This window comes from Aulonocara sp. 'chitande type north' Nkhata Bay, linkage group LG18 (assembly GCF_057382095.1).
Source record: "Aulonocara sp. 'chitande type north' Nkhata Bay isolate Kocher_YH1m ecotype deep benthic linkage group LG18, A_spYH_male_GT1.1, whole genome shotgun sequence".
NCBI classification, from domain to species: Eukaryota; Metazoa; Chordata; class Actinopteri; order Cichliformes; family Cichlidae; genus Aulonocara; species Aulonocara sp. 'chitande type north' Nkhata Bay.
Genome location: NC_141361.1, coordinates 25,391,021 through 25,403,934, shown reverse-complemented (window position 1 = coordinate 25,403,934; position 12,914 = coordinate 25,391,021). Strand labels below are relative to the sequence as shown.

The window sequence follows — 12,914 nt, the reverse complement described above, 5'->3', positions numbered from 1 at the left end:
TAAAGAGTAAATAGTTGAGATTTAGCTAAAAAAAAGGAAGATAGTTAAACAAATTTAACTAAGCAAAAATTCATTATTTTAACAGCAATTTGCTCCATAAAATGCTGCAGATATCTCGCTTCTCCCACCACCTGTCCCTCAGAGCTATGACTTAAACTCTGTGAGCACTCAGTCAGATAAATCCAGCTCCAGATTAAAGCTTGATTGTCCAAAGTGGAGCCGATACAGTGAGATTTTCTTTGGTAAAGACAGATGTTTGAGAGGAAGTGAAGGGATTCAGGCTGCACGAGAGGCTTTAGATAAGTCATAGCTGTACAGGTGGACACATTTCTTTTACTGCAAGAACAACCTGGGGCAAAGCAGGTGGTGTCATAAGGAGCCACACCTGAGAAAAACTGAGAATTAAAAATTGATCTTCTTTAGCCTGTAAAATAACAGGTGGCTAGTTAGAGAATATAACCCAAAGCAGAACAGCTGAAACAGGGGTAACACGATGGGCAGTGATTTAGAAACAATTTAAGAAGAACTGTTTTAAACATAAAATTGCAAAGAATTCTGGGTTTCTTTGGCACATGGAAATCATTAAACTATTCAGAAAGTGAGGCTGAAAACCAACACTGAATCACTGGGATATTTGCACCACTGCATTAAAAGCAACATGATTCTATGGAAATGTTCATGGATTTGCAAACTGCACCCAAAAAGACAAAAAGCAAGCAACAAACAAAAAAAAAAACAGCCAAAACGCTGCCATGTAATGAAAAAATATGAAAATCTAAGACTTCTCTGGGCGAAGTGGAAAATCATTATTTAGTCTAAAGAATTCAATCAGAAATTCCTTTTTGTAAATGTTAGATGCCATGTCCTCGAGGCTAAAGAGGAGAGGGACTGTCCAGCTTGTAATAACCCCCTGGTGGGGGTGAGGCTGACAGTGGGCACTAATGTACACAGCAGGACTGCTGAATAGTAATATTTATAATATGCAAAGGCTTTTTCACCAGAATGCGCTGCCATCCAGACATCTTTGCTTATTTCAGCAAGACAATACCAAACCACAGTATGCAGGCAGCTTCTCAGGAAACAAATAATACTAACCCATAAACACTGTTGGGACTCTTAAACTGCACAGTCAGCGGTGCTTGCATTAATGAATACACATTTAATGTTAAGTGTGAGCCGATGCTGCAGGTTTTAGCCTCAAAATCAAGCCACATATTAATCAGACTGACTGAAAGGCTTTTTTAGAACATCGCCCAACCCTGTTAAACAACGTTTTCTCATCTTTTGTTTACATTGATCAACACACTTTTATTTTCAGTCATGGCCAAATTGGACACAGCATTAACACATTTGTGCCCACGTCCACGTTGGTGTTATCTTCACTTGTCAGCATAAAGAGATCCTCGTGTTTTCTTGACAAATGCATCTCTTAAAATAACGTCCTGCTTAATGAACACACCAGCCTCCTTCATTTCGAGCTGGGGTCTTTAAGTGAGAGATGCGCTACAGTTTGGCAGCACTTAACACTTGAAGCTTACCCGCAGGTGAGAGCTTGTCAGTATGACTTACCTCTTCCTGAAAACTTCTACCTCCTCCGTGTGATCTCCTGTTCAACCCGAGAGCGCGTGAGATTTTTCTCTCTCTCTCTCTCCAACATCTCTTGTTTTCTCTCTTTTTTTCTCCCCCTCTCCCATTCTCTGCCACTCTCCAGTTTCTTCCTCTCTTTCTTTTCAACACATAGGTGGATTAAGGCAGAGGGGCTTTTGTTTAGATAAAGCAAAGGATTAGGGAGAGATTTGCCCCCATAAAGTTGTGGGCTTGATGGGCCTTTTATCCCTGCATGTCCCTAAAGCTGTGTTGCCTCTGGATTAGGACTATACAATGGGGCCCCTTGTGCAGAGGGATCCGAGCCAGAGAGAGACAGAGAGAGGGAGAGAGCAGAGAAGGCAAGGAAAATAAACGAGACAGAGGGATTGAGACAAGGGAGGAAAAGAGGGCAATAAGAAAGAGAGATGGGGATGGACAGAGGAAAAAAGAGGGGGAATTATCCAGCTTTTAGAGGAAACTGACAGGTTGAAAACTTTTAGAGGAGGGATTTGCCGAGGAGATCCTGAGATCTTGTCACAAATAAAAGGGATTTCAGGAGGATTCAGAGGTGTGGTGCTGACAATAAACCGCAAAATTGTTGCTGTCTCTTTAAATTCATATATCAATTTTTAAAAAAAGATTTATATATATATATGGAAAGCAGCTCTTACTGTGGAAGTGCTCCTATAATATTGTGTGTAAGAGGTGGCTCCTCCTGGCAAATTGCTTTGTTATTCTTGTCAAAAAAAAGGTCTCCCGCAAGAAGTCGGTTTTAAACTACACATCAAAATGATTAATTGCTCTGGGATGAACAGATGCTGAAATACCCTTGAATGGTGCAGGAGAGGCTGAGGCTTGCTGGATTGCACACCTAATGTATTCATGAAGTTGCAGAAACATCATTAAGAGTATTAATTAGCTGGCAGAAGTGAGCGCATTAAAGATAGTTTTGTTCTTTGTCAAATAAAAAGCTTGATTTGTTAGTTATGCAAATAGGCTAAATATTATGTGATAAAGGTGGAGGGTAAAACCCGAAAAGAAAATCAATAACTCATCCTGAGCCCTCCTGAGTTTTCTTTCGTTTTTTTTCTCCATATAAAAGGAACATTTTCAAATTTGGCGTTGCTCATCGTGTGGAGGTCATTGTTCGCCCACCTCGCTTTCAGCGGTGCATGGCTGGATGCAGGGGTAAGGGGAGCTGTTTTATGGCGTTTAAGCCCCTCAGATGCGCTGGACAGCTCTAGCCGCTCTAAGGAGCTTTAGGTGGAGAGGCGCTGAGAAGAAACTCTTTCTCGCTTTAATTGCTTTAGAGACGGTCCTCACAAAGAGACAGTGGCCAGATTTACCTCCCGTTTAAGTTCTTATTTCCATTGGTTCACAAGTTAATCCTCTTTCTTTCTCAGACCTCGGAGAAAACCGGAGTGATAGGAGCCTACCAAGGAGACACAACCAGAGAGGCACACGAGTATTTATTTTTTATTTATTATTTTTTTCAGGCGAGGGGAAAGAAAAAAAAAAGACTTTGAAGAACACATGAAAAGGTTTTAGGTTGTTATAAAAAAGACTGAAAAAGAAAGATGACATAATAATAATAATAATAATAATAATAATAATAATAACAATAATAATAATAATAATAATAATAATAATAATAATAATATAATTTTATTATTTGACAGCCTTACAATTATTAATTTTATAACTTCTGAAACATACCACTATTTCTTTATTGTTAGGCTTTGTTTATACACATCTAACGCCATTTTTGCTTTCAAATAAATAAATAAAAATACGTGTGGACCCTCACCTTTACCCTCTCTCTCTCTCTCTCTCTCTCTCTCTCTCACACACACACACACACACACACACACACACACACACACACACACACACACACACACACACACACACACACGTTTAACTTTCAGATGACCCACGCAAACTTTTTCTGATACAGGCGCGCACACCGCTGGTTGCTCCTGTGAGTGACGCGCTCAGAGGCAGATGTGTTTTCTACGTGCCAGCACGCGTTAACATTAATATTCTTTATTCCGTGAAATCTTTTGTCTACCGTTCAGATTTGTTAGAGTGAAAAACATGGTCAGAGATTATTTTTTTAAAAAAGGAAGAAATAAAAGCGTTATAGGCCAAGCACTTTCCCAAAGAATCTCCCAACAAAATATGCAAGCTTTACATTAAAAGGATACTTTGCGCTGCCCTTAATTCGCTACCTAAACGGTTTTGCTCCGGGAGAAGAAATCTTCTCTGAAAACCCTTCAAGAAGAGAAGGGCATTATTGCCCTAATCCTCTTACCCGCAGTCATTTTAAGACAGGGGTTTTTGGAGGCTGAGATGGCGTCTTGTCTTTCCTATCCCATCCCAAATCCTTCCAGGCCGGGAGAGAGGCTAAAGGCAGCACCCTGGCATCTATTAGCCATCTCTCTAAAGTCTCTCTCTCCTCCACGGCATGGAGAAAAAGCCGAAAAGCAAACAAACTATGGGTCGGATGCTTGTGCTCTCTAAAACTAACGAAAGACAATCGGATTCGTGAACGAAGTGCAGACAATCTGTCTGAAGACAGATTTGAGGAAAAAAAAATACTAAATATATTTCTTTTTTTCTCCATAGTTGTGTTTTCTGTATGCCTTATCGTGGGAGAATAGCTTTACTCACCGATTCAAGGTTTAAGCTTAATAAAATAAAAATAAAAAATAAAAAATAATTACTGTGTTAAATTACACCTCATATATTCGCATAGTAATGTAATTCATACCACTCCATCACGATAGTAAAACAACATAGCCTACATTCCCGTAAAGTATCCAATATAAACCTTCACTTGTCACGTTTCAGGTTTGTTTATCAACTCCAGAATAAGAAGGGAAAAAATGTGTCCACGGTCACGGGTGGATTTCAGCGGGCGTAATGTGCTTAAATTGATCATATTTGAAAAATAACTCCAGACGTCAGTGCACCGACACGCCACTAGACCCTCAGCTGTGTCGCTCCCTTAACTGGCAGCACCGAGAGCCAATAGAAAGCTCGTACGACCCCAGCGAGGCTCTACTTAAAATCCCAGCTCGGGGATCTCGCGCTCCAGCAGATGGCGGCTTCCCACTTGTGCGCGAGACGCAGAGAGAGAGAGAGAGAGAGAGAGCACGAGGAGCGCGAGCGGACGGGCTTTGAGCGAAGCAGCACTCGGAGAGGACTTTTTCCATTGAGCTGACTTGTCATCTCACTGGCGGACAAAAAGGACGGTAAAGAGGGCAAAAACACACCCGACAGAGCCGCTAAAAGATCCGAAAAGAAGAGGAAGAGGAAACGAAGGAGCTTGGGTTCTTTCTGTTTGTGGAGGAGGTGACAACGAAGAAAACTACCGGCGCAGGAGGTAAAAAACAAACAAACCTTAAAACAGAAAAAAGTCTTTAACTTTCTCTTATTTATCTAGTCGTGTCTGTCTGTTTAGCTGTGTGTATATATATGAAGAAAAACGGCAGACTCCTACAGAGCAGCAGCGAGTCATATGAAGTTTATAATGTTTGTAAAGTTTGTATGAAACGAACTGCAGGTTATTAGATGCTGTTGTGCTATTAGCTATTTGCAAATTGCATGTTTATTTTTGCACTTGATGAAAATGAAAGCAGAGCTTTGGGTGATTTTTTTAAATTTTGTTTTAGTTATTTATTTTTTGTAATCGTCTGAATGCGAACGAAAATACACCCCATACTATTCACATAAGAAAACAATTAACAGGATAACGTAGAAAAAAATATGCGTACATATTTATTTGTGCGCAAAATTAATATAACCTCAAAATTAAAGGCCTCCTGATTTTTTGACAGCGTCTCACTTATTGTCTTCTTTTACTTTTATGAACTCCACTGTAATTTTTCAAAAACAGTTTCTTAAAAAAACAAAATAACAAAAGTTTCATTTCAGTGTGATTAAAATGGCTTAAAATGTTAATTAAATGCTGACATTTAAATATATATAGACAGTGAAACACCTAAATTTAAATCTGGTCTGAACGTAACAAATATCATTCATAACAGCAGCTCCGGGAAAAATTACAGATGTTCCTCGCCCTCTGACAGTTTTACACTAGTGACACAGCAAAGAGCAGATTGTCAGGTCGACTCAGTCCCCGGAGGGCTGTTAGCAAATAACATTTTTCCTAATTTAGTCGGATCAAAGAGTTGCACTGTACATGCCAATTTACATAATGACGGTTTCATTATTGAAGCACTGAGGAGGGCAGCCAGGAGGGCCCAGCGCCTGGAGCAACGAGAGACTTATGAATGACAATAACACCGCGGACACGGCTCACAGCGACGGGCTATTGTGCAGAATCTGATAGGGACAGGAGATACAGGCTACAACTAGTATTTTAAAGCTGGAAACAACGGGAAGTCGGGTATAAAGTAAAAGTTTACCTGCCTACTAAACACGGGAAAAGCATGCAGACGAGCTCACGCTACGCTTATTTGCAGCTTTGGTGGATTAAAACCAATGACAGATGGGTTTTATTCTATCTCTGCAGGCATGCAGGTTAAAACAAATACAAACATGTACTTTCTGCTCTCACTCCGCTGGATGGTGATTCTTTTTTTATTTATTTATTTTCTTAAATCTTTTGCGACTAGAGGCTTAATTTAATTTAATTTCAGAAGATGTAATGCAGAAAAAGGTAGCTGAGGAGAACCGAAGTCTGCCTGAACGCGCTCGCATGCACGCACGCGCACACGAGGGAGCTCCGCCGCAGAGCTAAGCGCTGGGTCCCACTGTACGTCCGTCCATGTCAGCGGTGATGATAAATGGAGGGCCTCGCAGTCGAAACCTATTTGCACTTCCATTAGACGGGGAGCCAAATGGGGATCAACATGCATATTTTTACCCGCGGAGCAGCCATACATCTCAGCCAAAACGTTGCCCCGGGGCGATGGGATAAGAGGCCGCCAGAGAAGGGAAGGGGAGGTGTGTGTGTGTGTGTGTGTGTGAAGGGGAGGGAGGGGGTACCCATTCAACTCAAATACTTGGGGGAGTAAAGTAAATGTTTAGCGAAGCACCTTCTGTCCCCGCGAATTAAACTATTCCCCACTGCCCTCTGATCACATTCATCAGCCGCCGGAGCCACTTAATAGGCTGGGAACGGGCACTGCGGGCGTCGCGCGCACACGCCAGAGCACGCACGCACGCACACGGCACTAAAAAGCCAAGAGAGGAACAGAAAGAAACGCCTTTTACAACGACGGCAACCCGTGTGTGCTAAAACTGGCTCAACATCCTAAATGGTTTACATGTTATTATCAATAATAATAATAATGAGGAGACACAGAAGTTACCTAACTGAAATGAATCACATGTTTATCATAGTCGCAATCAAATTAACAACAAAGTCATAAATTACTGTTATCCATCACAGCATTGAACAATTTAAACTCTTCACACTAACATGTACTGAGTTACTGGCCCCTTAGTGTTACTGCATATTCTGATTTGTTACACGAAGAAGTCAAATTCATCTAGTTAAACAAAGCAGTTAAGAAATTAAATCACGCCCTTAAAGTTTTAATTGATGATATTATTTGAGTTCTCCGTTTAAGCGCAAGAACTTACAGCCACTTACAAAGCTGTCATCCAGCAGGAAGATTTATATCTTCTCCCTGTGGTCCCTCTGTTATAGTTATAATAACTGTTTGGGCCTCGGAGATAGCCCCTTCTGTCAGCCTCCTTGGTGCTAATACATATCTAATCGTGTCCTCAAGCGGTCTCATCTATGAAAATCTCGGTCGTGAAGGAGAACTACAAAATAGAGTTTTTGGAAATTGCTGCCTGGTGGACGATTTCCCTTCGACGAGTTTCCTGCCTTTAAAGCTGCAAGTGTTCAGGCCTGTAAGACTTATTATTAATAGCAGAAGACTACCAGCAAATGACTACCTTTGCTGTTAAATATGGGGACAAAAAAGAAAAATATAGCCTTGAAAATTAACATCACTTGACCGGATTATTCATGACTTAATACTACTACTACTACTTATAATCCTGCTATCTGGCTGCACCTTTTACCACCGACACTCTTTAACAATCAGCTTGTATCATGTCCTAACACATTTCATGAGCGCGTTGATCTGTCAAAGCAACGTTTTCAGTGGGGATTTAGGTTCTCTTGAACACACAAACGCCGGGAATAAATTCATGAATAAGGCATCCGTCACGGTTCATTATGGCGAAGAGTGATAATTACCCCAATTAAAAGTCTTTTGTATAATTAATGGATTGAATAGAGCGGTAATTGGATGTTAATGGATAACACTTTAGTCTGACTGAAAACATTAAAATCTATTGGCCCCTGAGTGCGTGGGCCTACTGTCACTTACTAATAAATACGCTGTGTGTGTGTGTCACAGTTCATCTGAACTGGATGCCTCCAAACCATTTGTTCTTCTAATAAAAAAGGTTTTAGATCACGTGTTCAACAATGTTGCCTGCCAATCAGCAGTCACGCGCCCTCCCCTAACGCCAGATGCCCATCCTTCTCTTCCCTTCCGCAGGTAGCGACCTCTCACCATGCAGCACTACGGGGTGAACGGCTACTCTCTGCACGCCATGAACTCCCTCAGCGCCATGTACAACCTGCACCAGCAGGCCGCACAACAGGCGCAGCACGCGCCCGACTACCGGCCGTCCGTGCACGCGCTTACGTTGGCTGAGAGACTAGCTGGTAATTGAATGCACGCTCACACACACAAGCAGGAGACAGTGTTTATAGAAACGAGCTTGAATTTGTTTGTTTGTTTTTTGTAAAAAGAAAAAAAAGAGTATACATAGAGCCAAAATTCGCGTCTGTGATTGTTCTAGAATATTTTTAATTAGGTGTTAATATTCGCTTTCACCGTGAAGGGATATAGCTGGGATCAGACTAAATAAACAAGTGAAATATGTGCTGTGGTAGGCCACAAAGACATTTAGTGACGTATTAGACTTTTTTTTATTATTATTTTTTACAATTAGCCATCACAAAAATCTTTTTTTCCTTTTTGGAAAAGCAAAAGAAGAGAGTGGATAATATTAAAACGTGTCTAAGCCCTCAAGCTTTTTTTAAGCAATAAGTAAATTAATTAAATTAACAAATAAGCTGCCCCAAGTATGAAAGTGCCACACAAACCCACCCTGTTCAGTGAAATAAAACTTGCCGTGTGTTTTCTCTTCCAACGGCTGCACATTTCAAGACATCATCCTGGAGGCTCGCTACGGCTCTCAGCACCGCAAACAGCGCCGGAGCCGCACGGCCTTCACTGCGCAGCAGCTGGAAGCGCTGGAGAAGACTTTCCAGAAGACCCATTACCCGGATGTGGTGATGAGGGAGCGACTTGCCATGTGCACCAATTTGCCCGAGGCCCGCGTGCAGGTAGGCACGTCCGAAGAAGAAGAATAAAAATATAATATAAAAATATATTATTTTATATTAGTGTTGGGTTTATGACGTTAGAGATAGAGATTTTATAAAAGATGGGAGACAGTTTTAAGTAAAACAAACAAAACTTCTGTCTTCATTTCACAAAAACACAGCTTGAAACACTTCAATAAAAACGTGATTAGCAGTGATAAAAACAGTATCTAAACGATATTTATAAGCAGTGCTATGGCTTTTGTAGATTGTGAAGTTTTGCATTATCATCCACAAAAGATTGTTCATCTGAACAACCTAAAAAAAACAACCTAAAAAAAGTTGTAAAAAAACTGCCAGCTAATAAGTATAACATTTTTGAAGCTTGATTGTGAATTTAAAGCGTGGGCACTTGAGCATATTATATTTTATTTTTTGATTTAAACCCCCCCACCCCCCAACAAGATCAAAATTAAGAACACAACAAATTAATAAAAACAAAAAACTTCTGGAACATAGAGGATCACTTATCGCAATGCACTAAAGTCTCTACCCCAGTTTCCTATTAACGGTCTATAATAATCTTTATCCTCCAGGTTTGGTTCAAAAACCGCAGAGCAAAGTTTCGTAAGAAGCAGCGCAGCCTCCAGAAGGAGCAGCTTCAGAAGCAGAAGGAGGTGTCCGGGGAAGGAGGAAGCGAGAAGGAGGACATGCCTCCCTCCACCACTATCCTTTCTGATACCCAGCTTCCACCTTCATCCTCCTCCTCCTCCTCCTCCCCGGAGACAGAGGGTCCTGTGGTTCGTCCTGTTCCGCTGGACATGGAGCTGAACGTCACGTCAGCAGAACATTCAGGCAGCGAGTCGGCAACAGAGGATAATGCCACCGATAAGGAGGACGAGAGCAAATCCCAGAAAGAGGAAATGAAGTGTGAAAGGGCGGTGACACCTGGGGACGACTCTCCAGCTTGTAAAAGACTCAGCCCTAAACCAGGTAAGAATACTAAGTACAAGTCCTTTTATCCTTGGCAAACTTAATGCATTAAATCAGCTGACTACTAAAGCATATATATAAAACTTTCTTAACCCTCCTTGTCCCTGTACAGATTCCCCCCTGGTCTCTCCGTCAGTGACACCTTCGTCCTCCAGCAGCAGCCTGGCCAGCACCGGTCCTCTCTCTCAGAGCCACTCTTACTCTTCGTCCCCCCTCAGTCTGTTTCGTCTGCAGGAGCAGTTCCGCCAGCACATGGCCGCCACCAACAACCTGGTGCACTACCCCGCTTTTGACCTCGCTGCCCCGTCTTCACTTCCCTACCTGGGAATGAATGTTAACATGCCCCCTGCGCCACTGGGCTCTCTGCCCTGCCAGTCCTACTATCAGTCCCTGTCCCATCACGCACAGCAGGTGTGGAACAGCCCGCTGCTGCAGGCATCAACTGCAGGCGGCCTCACCAGCCACAACAGCAAGACCACCAGCATTGAGAACCTGCGTCTGAGGGCCAAGCAGCACGCCGCCTCGCTGGGACTGGACACAATGTCTAACTGAGAATCAGAAGGGGTGAAAGATGTCGTAAACTAGGCCAGAGCCTGCACATTACCATACCCTACTGCGTGTCCGTGTGGCTGTGATAGCTCTTTAGGAAGCATACAAGGACTCCTCCAGCAGATGGGCACAGAACATACAGAGATGTTCATAAATAAAACACGCCAAAATGCTTTGGACCTACAGATCTCCATTTAACATCTCTTCAAAACGCACCACATGTCGACCACCTGCTCGACTTCTCATAGCTTCTGTTGCAGCTCAGCGTATCGTTGGAAAAGAGAAAACCCCCAAGATAATGGACAGCACTGCTGTAAGATGCAACACTCCATAAAATGAAAATACTTCCAACAGTCATGCAATGCTGGACCTTCCTAAATAAATGAAAAAGAATCATGAAAAATGGTGTGAACGGCTGGACGCGCTCACTTAAACAAAGCAAAACAAGAAAAATAACAATGCAAATAATGTTTACAAGAACAATGTGAATAAATGAGGCACTTTGGAAGGAATCACTCGTGCAGCAAAGAGACATTTCAGTGAAGCCGTGTGGTTATGTACATACCACGTAAAACACAACAGCACATAAATAAAAATAAACCCGAGTCATGTTGTCCTCAACACCATAATTATAAGTGACTAATTCACTAGTTTAATAGCCACTAATATGCCACTTTGTACAGAGGCTGGCTTGATAATGAGCAAATGATTTCAGTGACTAAATTCTCAGAGGTTTTAATTACATTTTGCTCTGGGCTGAGGGAGCTGGGGCGAGCGCAATTACAAACACGCGTAACACTTAATGCAGCATTTTTAGATTCAAAGAGTCCGTATGCCAAAACTGTTGACTGAGGCAGACGCACGACTTTGCAATGACTTGTTCATCTTCTGTGAATACAGAACGATGGTAAACATATTAGGACTCGGTTAAAGATCGTCTTGACTTGTATTATTCCCGCCTTAATAGTCTCTCGAGGAAACATGCAGCTTTTCATTGAAAGCCACACCGTCAGCACTTGATGAGAATCACACACGTCTCTGATGTTTTCCGTTAATGTGTTTTGGAAGATAATGTCTTCAAATAAAAAAAAAAGCACATTATTTTAATATGTAAAATACAAAAAAAGTCTATCTATTAATGTTTACTGGTAAAGTAATTGTAAAGTTCCTATTATGTTGTATAATTAATAATAATGGACTCTGTCTCAGATAAAATTCCTTGTCAGATTGTAAGATTGTATTTACTGAGCTCACCGACAGCCCTGTCCACCCCCTCCTGTCTTGGTTGTCATTTTAACACTCCTGGATTGAACTGATATTTAAAATTTTAAGTTTTTTTTCCTTCTTCGAGAATTAACTTAAAAGAAGAACCTGAGCACATTTAAATTTTCTGGAGAACTACCACCCTCCGTGTTTTTCAATCAATCCAGGTGTAAAAGCAAAAGAAGGAGAAGACATCTCAGTGAATAATTGACCTGAGTCCTCTGTGTTCTGCTGTCTCAACTCTATTTGAGTTCTGTTGTTGTTTCTAATGCTGTTCCCCGACTGTTTCTGTCAAACTACTTGGTCCGGTGCTAAATAGATATGTAAAGGTGGAGGAGAGCGACCGGACCATCAGCAGTGTTGTTTTCTTTGCTCCTCTCAATAATGTAGACTTGAACTTGTGTTGTTGTAAAATAACTTCAAATAAAAACATTGCCTGAAGATCTTTACAATGAAGACTTCTTGATTTTTGCTGAAGATTTAGACGGGACGGGTGTTCACGGACAAACCTTGAAAAAAAGTCATTAAACAGCATGAAGTTAAAGATATGACGAGCATATGATCAAGCTTTATATTTGTAATATTGTTACACCATTTTTCAGGTAAGCAAAACATAAAACCAACTGACTGAGTGAAGGACCTCAAAGTCCTGCAATTAATATAAGCAAGTACATATTTAATATATCAGTTTAGTCTGAAGACATGGATGATGAGAAGAGAGAACGAGCAAAGCAAAGAAAAGGCACGGGGACGATGAAAGAGCGGAGGGAAGGTCAAATTTAAAGAACACTAAAAATACAAACACAAATACATGAGAATTTGTAACAAGACAAAGGGTACAGGAGCAACGAAAGAAACACGTAATCTGAAATATCTGGGAAATAAAAAGCAGCGTGGGGACATACGGCATCCCCAATGAATAAGCAGGCCATTATCCTGAAGAATGACAGCCTGGGGCGGTGATTATGCTGCTATTATATCTTTAACAGCATGGTTTGTCAAAATGCAGACCCCCACCCAACCGTACTCTCTCTCTCTCACACACACACACACACACACACACACACACACACACACACACACACACACACACACACACACACACACACACACACACTCACACTCAGGGCAACTG

General features: G+C 41.5%; 1 protein-coding gene across 1 annotated transcript; it reads left to right on the top strand.

Annotated features, from left to right (window-relative positions):
- The first annotated feature begins 4,698 nt into the window (after window positions 1-4,698).
- Window positions 4,699-12,212, top strand: dmbx1a (diencephalon/mesencephalon homeobox 1a). Its single transcript, XM_086271427.1, has 5 exons — window positions 4,699-4,975; window positions 8,139-8,308; window positions 8,817-8,995; window positions 9,571-9,967; window positions 10,080-12,212. The coding sequence occupies exons 2-5, from the start codon at window positions 8,155-8,157 to the stop codon at window positions 10,517-10,519; spliced, it is 1,170 nt and encodes a 389-aa protein (XP_086127553.1). The 5' UTR covers window positions 4,699-4,975; window positions 8,139-8,154; the 3' UTR covers window positions 10,520-12,212.
- Window positions 12,213-12,914: the final 702 nt, after the last annotated feature.

What these genes read in the sequence shown, in the direction of transcription:
- dmbx1a (XM_086271427.1), top strand. Translation starts at nt 8,155, where the DNA reads ATGCAGCACTACGGGGTGAACGGCTACTCTCTGCACGCCATGAACTCC. An exon ending in TGCCCGAGGCCCGCGTGCAG is followed by an intron (nt 8,996 to 9,570) that starts GTAGGCACGTCC and finishes TTTATCCTCCAG; the next exon opens with GTTTGGTTCAAAAACCGCAG. An exon ending in AAGACTCAGCCCTAAACCAG is followed by an intron (nt 9,968 to 10,079) that starts GTAAGAATACTA and finishes GTCCCTGTACAG; the next exon opens with ATTCCCCCCTGGTCTCTCCG.